This window comes from Papio anubis, chromosome 3 (assembly GCF_008728515.1).
Source record: "Papio anubis isolate 15944 chromosome 3, Panubis1.0, whole genome shotgun sequence".
NCBI classification, from domain to species: Eukaryota; Metazoa; Chordata; class Mammalia; order Primates; family Cercopithecidae; genus Papio; species Papio anubis.
In genome coordinates, this window is record NC_044978.1 from 148399926 (window position 1) to 148415758 (window position 15833).

The 15833-nt window shown below is 44.6% G+C and overlaps 1 protein-coding gene across 9 annotated transcripts in view; it reads right to left on the reverse strand.

Annotated features, from left to right (window-relative positions):
- TBC1D1 (TBC1 domain family member 1) overlaps positions 1-15833 on the reverse strand; it is a 244012-nt gene that overhangs the window by 29654 nt on the left and 198525 nt on the right. For all 9 annotated transcript variants that reach the window (XM_009206662.2, XM_009206659.4, XM_021938348.2 and 6 more), the window contains 2 exons: positions 12439-12600; positions 5743-5901 (listed from right to left, as the gene is read on the reverse strand). In XM_009206662.2, the coding sequence (XP_009204926.2) occupies positions 5743-5901; positions 12439-12600 (321 nt within the window). The remainder of the gene's footprint in view (positions 1-5742; positions 5902-12438; positions 12601-15833) is intronic.

A 15833-nucleotide genomic window follows, 5' to 3' on the forward strand; every position in this document is an offset into this window, starting at 1 on the left:
TGGGCTCCTGAACTGTGATTGTTCAACTGACCTTCATAGAGCAATGTCCCCAACTGGACAGACAGGTGCGTGACGTAACAAGACTGCTGAATGTTACATTCTAGGTCCCTTGCTGTCTTTTGCCATGAAGGTTTTTCGTTTCTCACACAGGACTTCAACTTAAAGATGGAAGAGAACGCAGTGGTCCCCGCCAGCACCCCTGCTAGTAATGAGCAGCTCCATCTGCCCCTCAAAGTGCACGATGCTGCTCTGTGTGTCCAGGCCAAGTGAGGCAGCCCACCGCCTGGGAGAGGAAAAGGGGACGCACTCCCCTTTGCCCGTTTGCACTTGGTCATCTTCAATACTCTCAACTGATTCCTCCCTTTTGGAGGTTCTCCTATTTCTCATCTTTCATGGATTCTAAAAAATCCAACTGTTCTCCTACTTCTCATCTTTTATGGATTCTAAAAAATTGGATTATAGTTTATTTTCTTCTGGACACCAGGCAGGCTTTATACACTTAGTCGAAGCAAACAATCAACATGACAGCTCTGCTGCTGGACCCGTGACCCACACGTGTGGTCTGGACACACGCTTAGCCTCTCACGGCAGCACAGGCATGCCAAACATGTCTGGTCTCCCTGATGGAGGATCTCTAGAAGCCCACCAAAAAACGGCACTTCTGGTCACCAAAAGATCATCAGACTCCTGCAGGGATTATAAACTGTGCCACCCCCTTACTGACCCATAATATGCAGATTAATAAAACTACAGCCATTGATGTGGGGGAGATTAGGTGCATTCTTGCTTCCGCTTTCTGATCTAATGGAGCTCCTGGGTTTCTGGGCCTGTTAGTGTTCTTTCAGCTGAAGCCCTCCCATCATGGGAGAGGCCGCACGCCTCACTGGGGAATGCAGCTGATGGCTGGAAAGTGTTCTAGGCTGGGATGCTAGGGAGGGAGCAGATGATGTGAAGCCTGAAGGGGGTCCCCCAGGAATTTCCCAGTGTCACTGTCAGCCCCCAGTGTGGTCAGGATGACAGTGCGAGTCCCAGACAGAAGGTAGGATGCTGGGCAGTCCGTGTTGTCTACCCAGGATAGGGAGTCAGAGAATTAGAGAAGAAAAAAGTGGCAATTGTCTAAGGGCTGAACAAATGGATGCAGATGGGTGGGGCAGGCGCTTGACCCAAGGCTTCAAGAATAATGTGATGAGTATCATCTGCTAAGCTGAGAGCAGCTGCCTCTGGCTGGTGTGATCTACCCCAAAGGAACAGGATTCCACCAAAGCAGGGGTGGGGAGAGTTGTGTTGGGATGGAGTGGGCAGAGCCAAGAAACACAGAAGCAGCATGGTGCCCTAGAAGGGACGTGGTATGGAGACTGAGGAGACCTGGGTTCCAGAACTTTCTGGCACTGAGTCACTCACAGTGTGGGCAGAGAACTCAAGCTCTCTAGGGCTCAGTCACGAAGTAATTCGTGGACGGAAAACTCAAGCTCTCGAGGGCTCATTCATCCCCTCTAAGCTGGAAATAACGGCACGTGCCCAATTTCACATAGGGTGTGTAAAGATGAGATCTGACAAAGGTTGAGAAAATATTTCACACACTATGGAACGCTTCCCAGCCATGAGGCCTATTATTCTTACTCTTTGGAGGAAAACACATTGTCAAAAAAACCAAACCAAACCAAAACAAAACAAAAAACCTGTTTAGACTAAAAGCCAATTTCAGAAAGTATAGCAAGAGGCAGGAAAACAAACACCCATGAAAATTCAAAATATATCCAACCAACCATTCTGTTCTTCTGGCCAGAATACGAAAGTCACTTTTTAAGGAAAACTGAAATACAGATTTGATTTTGCTCTATACTACACACCTTCACTGGGCCTTGCGGTAGCCATGGTGTAGACTAAACAGAAAGTGTAGACTAAACAACTGACTTGGCCACAGCACAACTTTGGGTGAGAGGAGAGGGGGAGGTAACGGGTAGAGTCTGGAGAAGCTTCTGAGGCAGGCCTCGGGTGGAGTCAGCTGGGCAGGGAGGGCACCTGGGACTCCACTGCCGGGTCTGGGCCAACCCCAGTTTCTCCGTTCCAGTGGGGAGAGGAGACTGAACCCGGGGGGTCCCTGGAAACAGCCTGCAGAGACACACAGAGGTGACCTGGAAAATGTATTGCCGCACACGCAGTTCCTCTCAGGCCCTCAGGAAGTATGTGGATGGCATCCAAACTGGAGGCCAGGCGAGGATGGAAAAGAGTGGGGAAGAGACAGGGGGTCAGCACTGTCAGGGACAGGGGCAGCAGAGGGAGAGGGGAGAGGGTGGGGGAGAGGCAGGGATGGAGAGGACTTGAATGCAGCCAGCCCTGCCAGTGGACAGGAAAGGCCAAATCCTGGGCTCCCACAGACCTCACGCCAGCTCGGGGAAGGCTGCCTGAGCCCTGCAGGGGAGACCGTGGTGGTGCTCAGGCACACACAGTGCCCTGGGAGCGCACAGTCACGCCAAGGCCCTTGTGCTGATCTGGACTCTTCTTTTCCTTCTGCAGAAAAGTGACGACATCTGAGCAACAAAAAGCAGGGGCTGATTGTGCGCGTGGAAGAATGAGGGGATACTGCAGGGTAATGAAGAGAAGAAGGCGACTGAATCCAGGAGGAGAAACACCTTCCCGTTCCTCCTCCCAGCCTGTGAGCAAGTGTGGGGAGCAGGGCTGTCTGCACTCCCTCCCTTTCAGCCTCCTACCCTGAGCCTATTTCTCACTTTGTTTCACATGATAGGAACATGATGGCATTTCCTGTTACTCACCATGTCAGCAAATGCAGCTACTGCTAATTCACAAAACTGCTTTCATCAGGGTCAGTGGGCCAAATGGGCCCCAGCTCCACCAAGCCATTGCCTTGGCCAGCCATTGCACAGCAACACGGGGCTCCTGGGTCCAGAGGGTCCCAGGGAAACACAGTGACAGTGGGTTCAGTTCCTGCCACTTCCCCTCGGTTGACTTTGTGACCATGGTCAACATGTGACCTCAGTTTCTTCATTTCTTAGAGAGGGTGCAGGCCACCTTCCCAGGGCTGTTGTGAGGGCCCATGAGATGGCAGGGCTAGTGCAGTGTCTCATACTCTGAATCTCAAACAGATTCTTTGAACATCTGCTCTGTGACAGCCACTGTCCTAGGAGCCGAGAGTATAATGGCCAAACAGCCCCAGCCCAGTTCACAGAGGGCTGCATCCTACAAGGGAGAAAGGCAGTAAAAAGTCACTGCTGTATACTAAGGACAGGTCGGGGAGGTGGAGTAAGAAGAATAGGTTCCACTAAGAGTTGAATTACCATTCGACCCTTCAATACCATTACTGAGTATATACTCAAAGCAAAATAAATCATCCTACCAAAAAGATACATGTACTCACGCGTTCATGACAGCACTATTCACAATTGCAAAGACATGGAATCAACCCAGGTGCCCATCAACAGTGAACCGGACAAAGAAAATGTGATAGACACCATGGAGTACTCTGCAGCCATAAAAAGGGACAAAACCACATCCTTTGCAGCAAGGAACATGGATGCAGCTGGAGGCCATTATCCTAAGCAAACTAATGCAGAAACAGAAAGCAAGGATCACATGTTCTCACTTAGAAGTGAGAGCTGAACACTGGGTACACATGGACATAAAGATGAGAACAGACACCGGGGACTCCTAGACAGGGAGGAAGGGAGGGAGGGAGGCGGGCAAGGGTTGAAAAACTACCTGTTGGGTACTATGCTTGGTTCCTGGGTGACAAGTTCAATCATACTCCAATCCTAAGCATCATACAATACACCTTTGTAAGAAACCTGCACACACACTCTTGGAATCTAAAATAAAAGTCGAAAAAAAGTGCAGTTTCCAAAGTTATACTGATTAGCGGCAAATTGGCTGTGTCACTTTCAGCAAGTTACATAACCTCTCTGCTTTTATTTTCTCAACTCTAAAGAGAAACAGAACAACATATACCTGATCATGTTGTAAGGATTAAAGAAAGGAGTTTAAGTCCCTTTGCACAACATTCAACAAGGTGAAGTTAGGCACCAGCAGTGATGATAATAAGCAGATAACAGTGATGATGAGAAATGTGATACGCACCATGGGGAGAGTGTGGGGTGCTACAGGGGGCTTAGCAGGACACCTCATCCAGTCTTGAGGTGGGAGAGGAGACCACAGTCAGGGACAGTTTCTCAGAGATGACATTTAAGCTAAAGAATAACCTTAAGGGTTATGAAATTAACATTTAAGGCTAGCTATGTGGCTTGAGAGGAAAGGACTTCATACTGCCTGATGCAGCCACTGCAGGGCCCCAAAGCACTGAGTGCTCTGTGGAGCCTTCAGCAGCAGCAGCTGCAACCAGAACAGGTATTCTGGAAGCAGGGCCACGTGCTTGAAAAGCAGCAGGGCCAAACTCCCGCCACATCGAGCCAGCTCACCACCAGTAGAAACAGCAGCCTGGGTGACAGGTAGCAGGCAAACAGGACCGCATTGCCACCTGACCCTGTGCATGGCCACTGACAAGTCAGGAGGGCTCTCTGTGCATCATAATCACACGCCAGTTCAACAAGTTCTTCACAGTGGCAACTGCAAATCTATCCAATACAGTCATCCCTTGGCATCCACGGGGGATAGGTTGTAGGAGTCCCCACAGATACGAAAATCCACGGTGCTCAAGGCCCTTCTATAAGATGGTCTCATGTTTGCATATAACCTGTGCACATCCTCCCATACACTTTTTTTTTTTTTTGAGATGGAGTCTTGCTCTGTCGCCCAGGCTGGAGTGCAGTGGCACGATCTTGGCTCACTGCAAGCTCCGCCTCCCGGGTTCACGCCATTCTCCTGCCTCAGGCTCCCGAATAGCTGGGACCACAGGTGCCTGCCACCACGCCTGGCTAATTTTTTTGTATTTTTAGTAGAGACAGGGTTTCACCGTGTTAGCCAGGATGCTCTCGCTCTCCTGACCTCGTGATCCACCTGCCTCGGCCTCCCAAAGTGCGGGGATTATAGGTGTGAGTCGCCGCGCCCAGCCACATCCTCCCACATACTTTAAATCATCTCTAGATTACTTATAACACCTAATACAACGTAAATCCTACATAGACAGTTACTATATTTTAAAATCTATATTATTGTTTAGTTTTCATTGATTTTTCTTCCCAAATACTTTCCATCTGAGGTTGGTTGAGTCCCCAAATTCAGAACCCATAGATATGGAAGGCTGATTGTACATTGTTCCCATCTTCATATTTTATAAATTATTCAAGAGACAAGGTGCCACCCAGTTTCCAAAATAAAATCATCTAAGGCACACACACAAACTGCTTTCTACAGTTTTTCTGATGAATTCTGTTTGTAAGTAGTAAAAACGAGGGAGTGGCTCCTGTAATTAAACCAAGCCTCGGTTCTGAACATCCATACGTTTTCCCGGATGTTCCTTCAGTTGACTATAAAAACTCCTATCAATATTTGAGTTACTGGACTGAGCCACAATTATGACTGCAGCTTTAATGAACACCCTCCCTTCACGCCAAGCAAAGTTAACAAGCTACCCAGTGAAAATACAGAGATTTTTATATGCTTGAAGACGACATTTGTGATTACCCTAGGGCTTTTTAAATTAAAAGTCTCAGTAGTAAATTTTGATTGCTAAACCTAAAGGCAGGTCAATAAATAACTTAGACACTCTCTTCAGATTTTTCATGTGAGTGAAACTTCCATTGTCATCTCCAATCGATGGCACAGACTTACCAAGGTCAATAAGAATTGCATGCTGCTGGGAAGTCAACTGCTTTAAGAGTTCTTTGTATGGCACATCCTTTGGCTGCTGTTTGCTGGGAAACTGGTGTTTAAGGTGGAATTGCTCAGCTAGAAATTTCCAAATTTCACCTCGGTGATGACGTGGCACACCTTTAAAAGGGGGAGAAGATATGGAGATAATTTATGCACAGAATACAACTTAATAATAAAAATGAATTGTGTTTCATGTTCCATTTATCCAAATTCACGTTCCCCTTTTTTTTTTTTTGAGACAGAGTCTGGTTTTGTCATCCAAGCTGGAGTTCAGAGGCACACTCACATCTCACTGCAGCCTCAACCACCTGGGCTCGAATGATCCTCCCACCTCAGCTCCCGAGTAGCTGAAATCATAGGTGCCCACCACCATGCCTGGCTAATTTTTTATTTTTGTAGAGACAGGGTCTCACTATGCTGTCCAGGCTTGTCTCAAACTCCTGACTGCTCAAGGGATACTCCTGCCTCAGCCTCCAAAGTCCTGGGATTACAGGGATAAGCCATCGTGTCTGGCCACTAGTTTCATTATTAATTAACAGCATAGGAACAGAAAGGAGGCAACTAAAACTTTGTCCTATTTGCTTCTTCCCCTACTTCCACCCCCTATTCTCCCCTCACTTCCCTGCCCCTCCCTCCTTTCTTCTCATTTCTCAAATGTGTTATCATGTTCTGACCCTGTCAGACTCTGCAAGGAATAAAGAATATGACCTGAGCTCCAACCTGGTGCCAATTAATGACATTCTAGGGAAATAAGGCCAAGTATGAAAAACTGTCATGTAAGATGTGATCTCAGAAACAAGAGAGAAACAAAAGGAAGTAGAGCTCAGATGAAAGATAAGCTAGCTCTTTTTTTTTTTTTTTTTTTTTTAATTATACTTTAAGTTCTAGGGTACATGTGCACAACATGCAGGTTTGTTACATATGTATACATGTGCCATGTTGGTGTGCTGCACCCATTAACTCGTCATTTACATTAGGTATATCTCCCGTTATCCCTTCCCCCTCCCCTGACCCCACGACAGGCCCCAGTGTGTGCCGTTCCCTTCCCTGTGTCCAAGTGTTCTCACTGTTCAATTCCCACCTATGAGTGAGAACATGCGGTGTTTGGTTTTCTGTCCTTGCAATTGTTTGCTCATTTCGAACTGAGCAATCAGTTTGAACCAAGCCTTAAGGACGAGGGAAAAGGAAGAGAAAAGTGCAACCAGAGAGAAGGAACCGAGAGTGATTCAGTTTGCTTCAGGCACAAACGTGCACGTGGAAGAGAGCAGCTGGCAAGAAGGCTGGAAAGGTTATTGTCAGAGACAAAATTGACCACACGAAACCTGCGTGTTTGGTAGCCCCAGGGAACCATGCATGTTTCTGAGCTGAGGTGGAGTAAGCTAATCATAGCTGAGATTCTGGAATTCTGATGAGGCTTCTTTCTGCAAGATAAGCTGCAAGAAGGGCCCAGAGGCTGGGTAGGAAGTGACTGCATAGATGTTGCCATGTGAGCATCCAACAAAGCTCTAAAAGCAGAAAATGTCCAAGAGCCTCTACCTAATGCTTTATATGTGATTAATTTGAATACTCACAGTGATTGAAAATGTCTAAAACTTTAAAAAGTTCTCTTAAAGTCAAGGATGTTATTTAGGGCAAACCTAATTTTAAAAGGTGACAGTTTTGAACCAAAATTCTTTAGCTCATTACTCAGCTATTACAAGGCCAAAAAGGTAGAAATGGGGAGAGCAAGAAGACTGAAGAATAAAATGCCAAGTCTTTCTCGTCTCTTGGGAGAAAGGAAGCCTCCGAGTTAGGCATTGATCTTTCTTTCCATCCGGGAAAAAAAGTGGCCGCTTTGTACCCTGCCCTGCCACTCAAACAGCCTGCCCAGGAGGACGGTTTCTCTGGTTTCCGTCTCTGGCCACCTTTGGGAGAAGTTTCTGCTCTGGCAAGGTAGCAGCAGATAGCACTTACTGCAAGGCCACTATGCACCATCACCATTCCACGCACATTACGTATATTGGTCATATCATCCTCATAACCTTCTAAGGGAAACATGATTATCCTCATGGTAAAGAAAAGAGAGGCAGTAAGAACAGGTCCCTTGCCCCAGGTCATTAGGCCAGTGAGTGACAGCCCAGGAATGCTGACTGCCATTTTCTCTTGGTGTTCTCCATGTCAGAAATGTCAAACAAGGCTGCTACTCAAATGGGGACTAGAGAAAAAATATTTTGTGTTCCTATCTTGCGATTAATGATAAAATAACTATCTGTGGATTTGAACCAAATAGTAATCATTTTATTAACAGATTCAAAAGTCTCACTGGGCCACCTCTTAGAAATACTTACTGTGTAGTAAGTACTTTCTTCTTTCCCTTTCAAATATCAGGTTGTTTTTTTTTAAAGTTGCCCTGTAGAAGAAATACAGGGCCCCTGTCAACCATGACCACATCCTATACATTCTATAATTTTATCTCAGCATTAATATAGTGACCCTGTAGACTGAGTTGAATGGTGGCCCCTCAAAAAAGATGTGTTCACTTCCTAATACCTGGAGCTTCTTGTAAATGTTACCTTCTTTGCAGAAAGAATTAAATAAGGACGTTGGGAGGAGGAAAGCATCCTGGATTATCCAGGTGGGCCCTATATCCAGTGACAAGCATCCTTATAATAGACACGCAGAGGAGGAGATGAGAAAGGGAATCAATGTGACCAAGGAGGCAGAGGCTGGAGTGCCGTGGCCACAAGTCTAGGAAGCTGGAGGAGGCCAAGTGCAGACAGGCTGACAGCATGGTTTTGGAGCTATGGCCTCCAGAACACTGAGAGAAGAACTTCTGTTGTTTTAGTCACCATTTTTGTAGTAACTTGTTACGGTAGGAACAGGAAAAAAATACACCCTGATATCTGCTTTCTACTATTATTCTATTTCTTGTCTCCCTCTCTGCTATTCCAGCTCATAGATATATCCTGGGACCATACACACACATGCACACCCTACCCACAAATACTTCAAACGCTGATGAGAAGTAAATGTGGGCTAGAAAACAGTCAGCATGATAAGTGATTTATAGTGGGGCTTTTTTTCACAAAATACTTTTTCTCAAACTGGGAAATTTTCCCAAGTTATGAAATGTCCAATTTCCTATTACTAAATCATTCCCATTGTCTTATCAGACCTTTATTTTTTGGAAGAAAAGAATATTGGCTGTGTCACTGGACAGTACCAGATATTGTGGTATTCAGGAGTACGCTTAGATTTTGTGATTTAAAGCACAGGATCATGTAGGTTGGACCCAATGTTTTTGCTAAGAATGGCCTGGAACACCCCCTCCACCGTGGTGCTGCCCTCACTCCTAACCCAAGAGAAACGAGCCCACCTAGGGCTTGCAGGCAGGGTCTGGGTGGGCAGGAGGCCGTTTCTCCATCCTCCATGAAAATAGCTTCTTACTCACTTAAGAAATAATATACACTGTTTAAAAGTGGGACAAAAAAAACCTCTGAAATGCAAGAGGTATAAAGAAGTGAAAACTACCCATAACTAGAATGAGCATATATTTACCATCCAAAGCAGGAAGCTTTTGAAAGTGAAGAGGAGGAAGGCTATTAATAATTTTGCCAGGACACGAGTCATAAATGAGGGCTATGCCAGGTGAACTGGGCTCTATGGTCATCCTGCCTATAACCCGGATACCTGCATCATGGGTGTTTTTCCACGTATACACACATGGAAATATCAACTGTACCAGAGACCATGCTGTACTCTCTTCATTTAACAACTTATCTCAGCCATGTTTTACATCAGTAAATACAGATCTACTTACGGTGTCTTTTTCAAGGAATATGACACGGGATAGTCACATGGTTGGGTTTTTCGTTTTGTTTTGACTATTAAACAATGCCACAATAAGCATTCTTCTTACTGCAGTACACTTTTGGCTGATTAGTTTCTACAGTAAGTTTCTATAAATGGCATTGCCGGGTCAAAGGCAAGCAGAGTTTGCATCTGGCCCTGCCTATCAGCAGCTCAGGCAGCCACTCTGCAATCCCATTCCTAAAAAATACATTCCAGCTTATAAGGTTCTATCCAGTTATCTTTAGAGAAATTATTCTGACGTGAACTAAACTGAATTATCTATAATGTCATGGGATTATGTTATCTTCTCCTAAATTGATACCCTAATCCTGGCCCCTTACAAAATTTTAACTGGGAAAATTTTATAAATTCCTTTATTTCCACCATTTCAGGGTCTTTTATGTCACTATGAGGAAGGGCCTCTTAATCCAAACAACTGTCCTCTCTTTCAAGGTCTCTGAGCTGAGTTGGCCTCTACTTCAAAGGTCAAAGATATGATTCAAATTTAGTCTCACATTTTTAGATTCACATTTTCATTCTGAGCCACTAAACAGACCGCCCGCCGTCATTTGTTTGGAGTTCTTAAATCTTAATGTGTTAAAAACCACCTGACTGACAAAGCCCCCTTTATGGTTAGAGCTTCTGCAGTAAAAAGTGATGTGGCAAAGTCAGGCAATACATAAGGAAATTCCAGGTCAGCCTTAGCTCACTCCAGTAGACAGAATGCTCAATCATCTGTGCCCAACTTTCACTACCCAGGGTCCAGATTCCTAGAGTATTTCTATTAGCCCCCACATAAGATGCCCAGTGAAAAACAAATATCCAGGTGCCAGGCTTCTAAGAAGCTCAAATATTTGGAATAGCTGTCACAGACCCAGGCAATCTGCCTTTCGCAGAAGCAAAGACACCTGAAGGCGATCATCTCGGCAACTGTGAATGGGGGAAGAACAGACTCATTCTTTTCTCTGCTTCTCCCTTTTCAAAACAGCAATTTGGGGTCATTTGGTGTAAAGGTAAACCTCAAGAAACAAATACAGGTGCAAGGAACACTAGAACTGGAAGAGAGCTCCAAGATCCTCTGCTCGGTGAAAGTCTCTCATTCTATCAGCAAGGAGGCAAGAGCCCAGAAAGAGGGTACCTGCCAAAGTCACATTGAAAGCCGCTGTCAATCCAGAGCTTCGGTCTTCACCACTGCATGCATGTTCTGAGAAAAGCACCTGGAGATCCTGTTCAACAGGAGGCAGTGCAGTACAGTGGTGTGAACCCAGCTCTGTGGCCCTGAGCCACTACTCAACTGCTCTAAGCCCAAGTTTCCTTATCCATAGAAAGGGAAAAGGTGTAACGAACAATAGCTACCCATGATTACTAAAATTGACGTCAAAATTCAAAAAGGGTTAAAAATGCCTAAAAGACTATAGTAGAAAACACTGCTTTGTTCCATTAATGCTCCTAGAGATGAAAAATGCATATGCAGGCCGGGCGCAGTGGCTCACACCTGGAATCCCAGCACTTTGGGAAGCCGAGGTGGGCGGATCACCTGAGGTCCGGAGTTCGAGACCAGCCTTGCCAACAGGGTGAAAACCCATCTCTATTAAAAACACAAAAAATTAGCCAGGCGTGGTGGCAGGCGCCTGTAATCCCAGCTACTCAGGAGGCTGAGGCAGGAGAATAGCTTGAACTTGGCAGGCAGGGGTTGCAGTGAGCCAAGATCGCCCCATTGCACTCCAGCCTGGGCAACAAGAGTGAAACTCCATCTCAAAAAAAAAAAAAAAAGCATATACAATGTTTTTCCACTATACAGCTGATAAAGTCAGGAAAACCCATTCTATACATATTTGAAACCCTTATTCAAAACACCTGGTTATTCATGATGAGCTCAACAAGAACTCAGTAGCGCAGAATCAGATTAGACTCAGGCTTTTACTCTTGCCAGAAGACATTAACATATATTTTTAAAGGAATCATTGTTTGACTAGAACACTAATAATGACTGAAGGTAAGCTCCAAAATAGTGGTTCTCAAATTATCTGTGAAGCATCAATTTTTTTTCTTTTTTAAAATTTTCCAATCTACTACAGGCTAATATTTTTATACAATACAGTAAAAATAAATTAGTAGAAAAACAAAATAAAAAAAAACAGATGGACAAAATGTAAGTCCACATTTTAAATTAGGATCACTGTGTCAAATTGCTGGAAACATGGAAACATTTCCAAATACTTAGTCTCAAGTTCTGTACTTATGTCTTCTTGGACCAGAAACAGTTTGGGATGGCAGATCTCACTGAAAAACCAGTGAATCCTGCCCGCTCTCTAAGGCCTTACAATATAGCAGACACATGTTGTGTGCTCCTCACAACATCCACTGTCAGCAACCACATCTTACACTTGTGGAAACTGGAGCTCAGAGAAGGTGAGGCAAAGTAAGTGGCAGGGCTGAGATTTAAGCCCAAGACCACCTGTCTGAAGTCTGTGCTCCACACACTATGTTGTCTCCCTAGAATACCCAGAGACAAGCCATACAATTCGTTTCTAGTTTATAATTCAAAGCATATCATCAAATCATTATCCAGTTTATAGGTAATGAAGCCCTTGGGTGTTCCTGTCTTCCTATTTCCTGGCCTTCTGGGAATTTTAATTAAGAGGAACCATGAAAGGTGGTAAAACTCATGTCTATTAAGTAAGGTATCTGGAAATAGATTAAGATGTGATGAAAAGAAGGGAGATGGCCACTAAAATTAGACTTAAAATTTTTTTATTCCACACTTCTCCCCAATAGCCAATGAGGGGTGAGGTTGACTAGATGCTTCCCAATGAAGCTTACCTTGCCCAACAGCCGAGTGCATTTTTTCCATGTCAAACTTAATTTTTGATCTTCCTGGAGTGCTAAGCATCTTTTCCCACACTGTAGTTACTTCTTTAAGACAGGGAGTAATTTCTTCGTAATCGAGCTTCAGGCGTTTGTTCAGCAAATCATTTTCGGAGGCTGGAAGAGACCATTCCGGAGCGCATCAGTAAAGGCTACAGCTATGGAATTTCCATTACACAACATGGCTGCCTACTTGTTATCCTGCTGAGATGTCAAGAAGTTACAACCATCTTAACGCATCTAAATATAAGTCACTGTCCATGCCTCTACCCATTTTCTTTGTTTTGGAAAATGCTAAAAACCTAGGAGGTATGTGATTTCCCTTACCCCTCACTCCCAACGTACTCTGTGGGCTCTCCTGCTAAGACATAAACCACATCTGCCCAATTCTTTCCATCTTACCCCCATCAAACCATGAGCCATCCCAGGACAGGAGCTATGTGTTATTAATAAAATTCCCGATGACTAGCATGGTTAGAACTGGATGCAATTTTTTTCATCTAAACTAGGAGAGGCACTCTAAAGATAGTTTTCTCATTTAGAGCCAAACCTCCGTTTAGTAGCTTCTACCATTGGTCCCATTTCTGCTTCTTGGAGCTAAACTGAATAAATCTACCCCTCTCAAATGACATCTCTTAAATATATGAAGAGAGCTACTGTTTCCCACCAAACTTACTCAACCTAAAGCTGCATGAAGAATTATAACTAAATTATCAAACCCAGGGGGGAATAATATCAATAAAGGGAAATGTTAAATTGATAATTTACATTGATCCTGGACCCAATCTCTCATTTCATGGCGACAGAAACTGAAGTTCAGAAGGATCAGGTGATTTGGTCCTGGTTATTTACTAGCTAGAGGGAAGCCAAGCGACTCTAGGCCCAGTGCTGCCTTCCTCTCAGCTTTTATGGTTTTCCATCTACCATCTTTAATCTTTTCCCTCATACTCTGATGAATACATTTCTAAGGTCCTGTTAAACAATTCCCTACATCTCTAGATTTTTTTTTTGGCTGTGATTTGGGATATGAGAAAACACAACAAATGTCACTAGAGTTGAGCTAATCCTTGCAGCAAATCAGGTTTGGGGCTAGCCTTGCTGCACAGCAACTGGCGGCAGCACTGGGCTTTGGAGGCCAACGTACGTTCCTCTGGCAGTAAGGCTGCTACAAGCACATCTGGCCACCCTAACAGAGCCCAGCAGGCAACATGAGCATCCTGCTCTGAAGTCATCACAACTTCACACAGCCAGAAAGAACTGGCCAGAAGATTCAGCTGAAAAGGCTCAATCCACGAACATCCTGCTGTTTCAGTATCCTAACAACACTGCTGCCTAAAATCAGTGGTCTCCAAAATGCCTTATCAACCAAGGCAGATGGTACAGAACTACAACAAACACCCAGGCTGCAGGGCAAGAACTTCAGATACAGGACCCAGCTGTTCGCAATACTAAGTAAGACCCCCCACACCCATGTGGTTTATAAGCTTGTGGACTGAGATCAAAGTAAATTTGCAACAAAGTTCTCTAAAATATTTATTATGATTTAACATAAAGGTCTGAGCCAACTTGGACTTTGTGATAACGTTCAGGTCTGATTTGTGCCTACTCTGGAGGGTGGGCTATGGCTGCTCCATCCCCAGTTCTGCTCTGTTAACAATGGTTTTCCCAGACAAAACTGTCTTGCCAGCTGCCATCATCTCTTGAAAGCTCAGAATGGAAAGCTAAGAGGATGGGAGGCTCAGCAATTAAATGACCCCCACACCTGCAGAGATTTTAGAAGAACTGCACTGAATATTTGATTTTTAAACCATCATGTATTATTTAACTAAGAAAAATGTTTTTTAAATAAAAAAACATCAACTGTAATTCAAAATTTAATGTTATCACATCATTTTAATCTTAGTAAAGCATAAAATGCTGAGTTATATGAATTAGCCATGGCTGTATTGAATCACATGTTGCAATCTTGCGTTAGGCTGCTCACATCTTTATTTAAAAATACAGAAAAATGGGCTGGGTGCAGTGGCTCATGCCTGTAATCCCAGAACTTTGGGAGGCCAACGTGGGAGGATCACCTGAGGTCAGGAGTTCAAGACCGGCCTGGCCAACATGGTGAAACCCCGTCTGTACTACTACTACTACTACTACTTCTTAGCTGGGTGTGGTGGTGGGCGCCTGTAATCCCAGCTACTCAGGAGGCTAAGGCAGGAGAATCGCTTGAACCCAGAAGACAGAGGTTGCAGTGAGCTGAGATTGCGCCACTGCACTCCAGCTTAAGCAACAAGAGCGAAACTCTGTCTCCAAAAAAAAAAAAAAAAAGGGAAAAATGGCTTTGCAAAGGAGGACAGCAGAGGACTGGTGGCTTCAAAGACAGGCAATGGTTTTAGTTCTAACACCACTGAAAATCAGCTGTCTAATTTTGGAGAAATCACAACTTCCGCTTCCAAGTGCCTACAATGGAGTGAGGTAGACTGAGATAACATAGTATGGTTCTTTCCAGGATGCAATGCTTCCAGAATAGTAAAAAAATTTGATTCATCCATTCAAGTCAGGAAATAGGCTTAACCATAGGAAGAACTTCCTCATACACATTCTTCTAAATTCTTTCCCAAAGAGTATGCAAGTCAGCTTGAACCCCGATCAATTTCAAGAGCTATCTCAGATACAATTTAACCTTCCTTTAAGAAGGGAGAAAAAAAACAAACTCACAATAGAATGCCTATCTCTCTAAGTACATAGTACAGCAGGTCCTCCAATAATGTCTTTGTGCTCAATGTCGCTTTGTTATAATGTTGATACGAAAAAAATGAATTCTTAGCCTGGGGCCATTGTCCGTGTGGAGTTTGTGTTCCTCTTCATGTCTGTGTGGGTCTTCTCCAAGTGCTCCAGTTTCCTCCCACATCCCAAAGAGGTGTACATTAGGTTAATCAGTATGTCTACGTGGTCCCAGTCTGAGTGTGTGTGTGTGTGTGTGTGTGTGTGTCACCCCGAGATGGGATGGCATTCAGTCCAGGGCTGGTTCCTGCCTTGCACCCCAAGCTGTAGGGATAGGTTCTGGCCACCTAGGACCCTGAAGTGGAATAAGTGGAAAAATAATTACCTCTTTTTTTTTTTTTTTTTTTTTAAGATGGTGTCTCACTGTGTTGCCCAGGCTGGAGTGCAGTGGCACCATCTCGGCTCACTGCAACCTTCATCTCCTGGGTTCAAGCGATTCGCCTGCCTCAGCCACCCAAGTAGCTGGGATTACAGGCGTGCACCACCATGCCCGACTACTTTTTTTTTGTAATTATAGTAGAGACGGGGATCCACCACATTGGCCAGGCTGGTCTCGAACTCCTGACCTCAGGTGA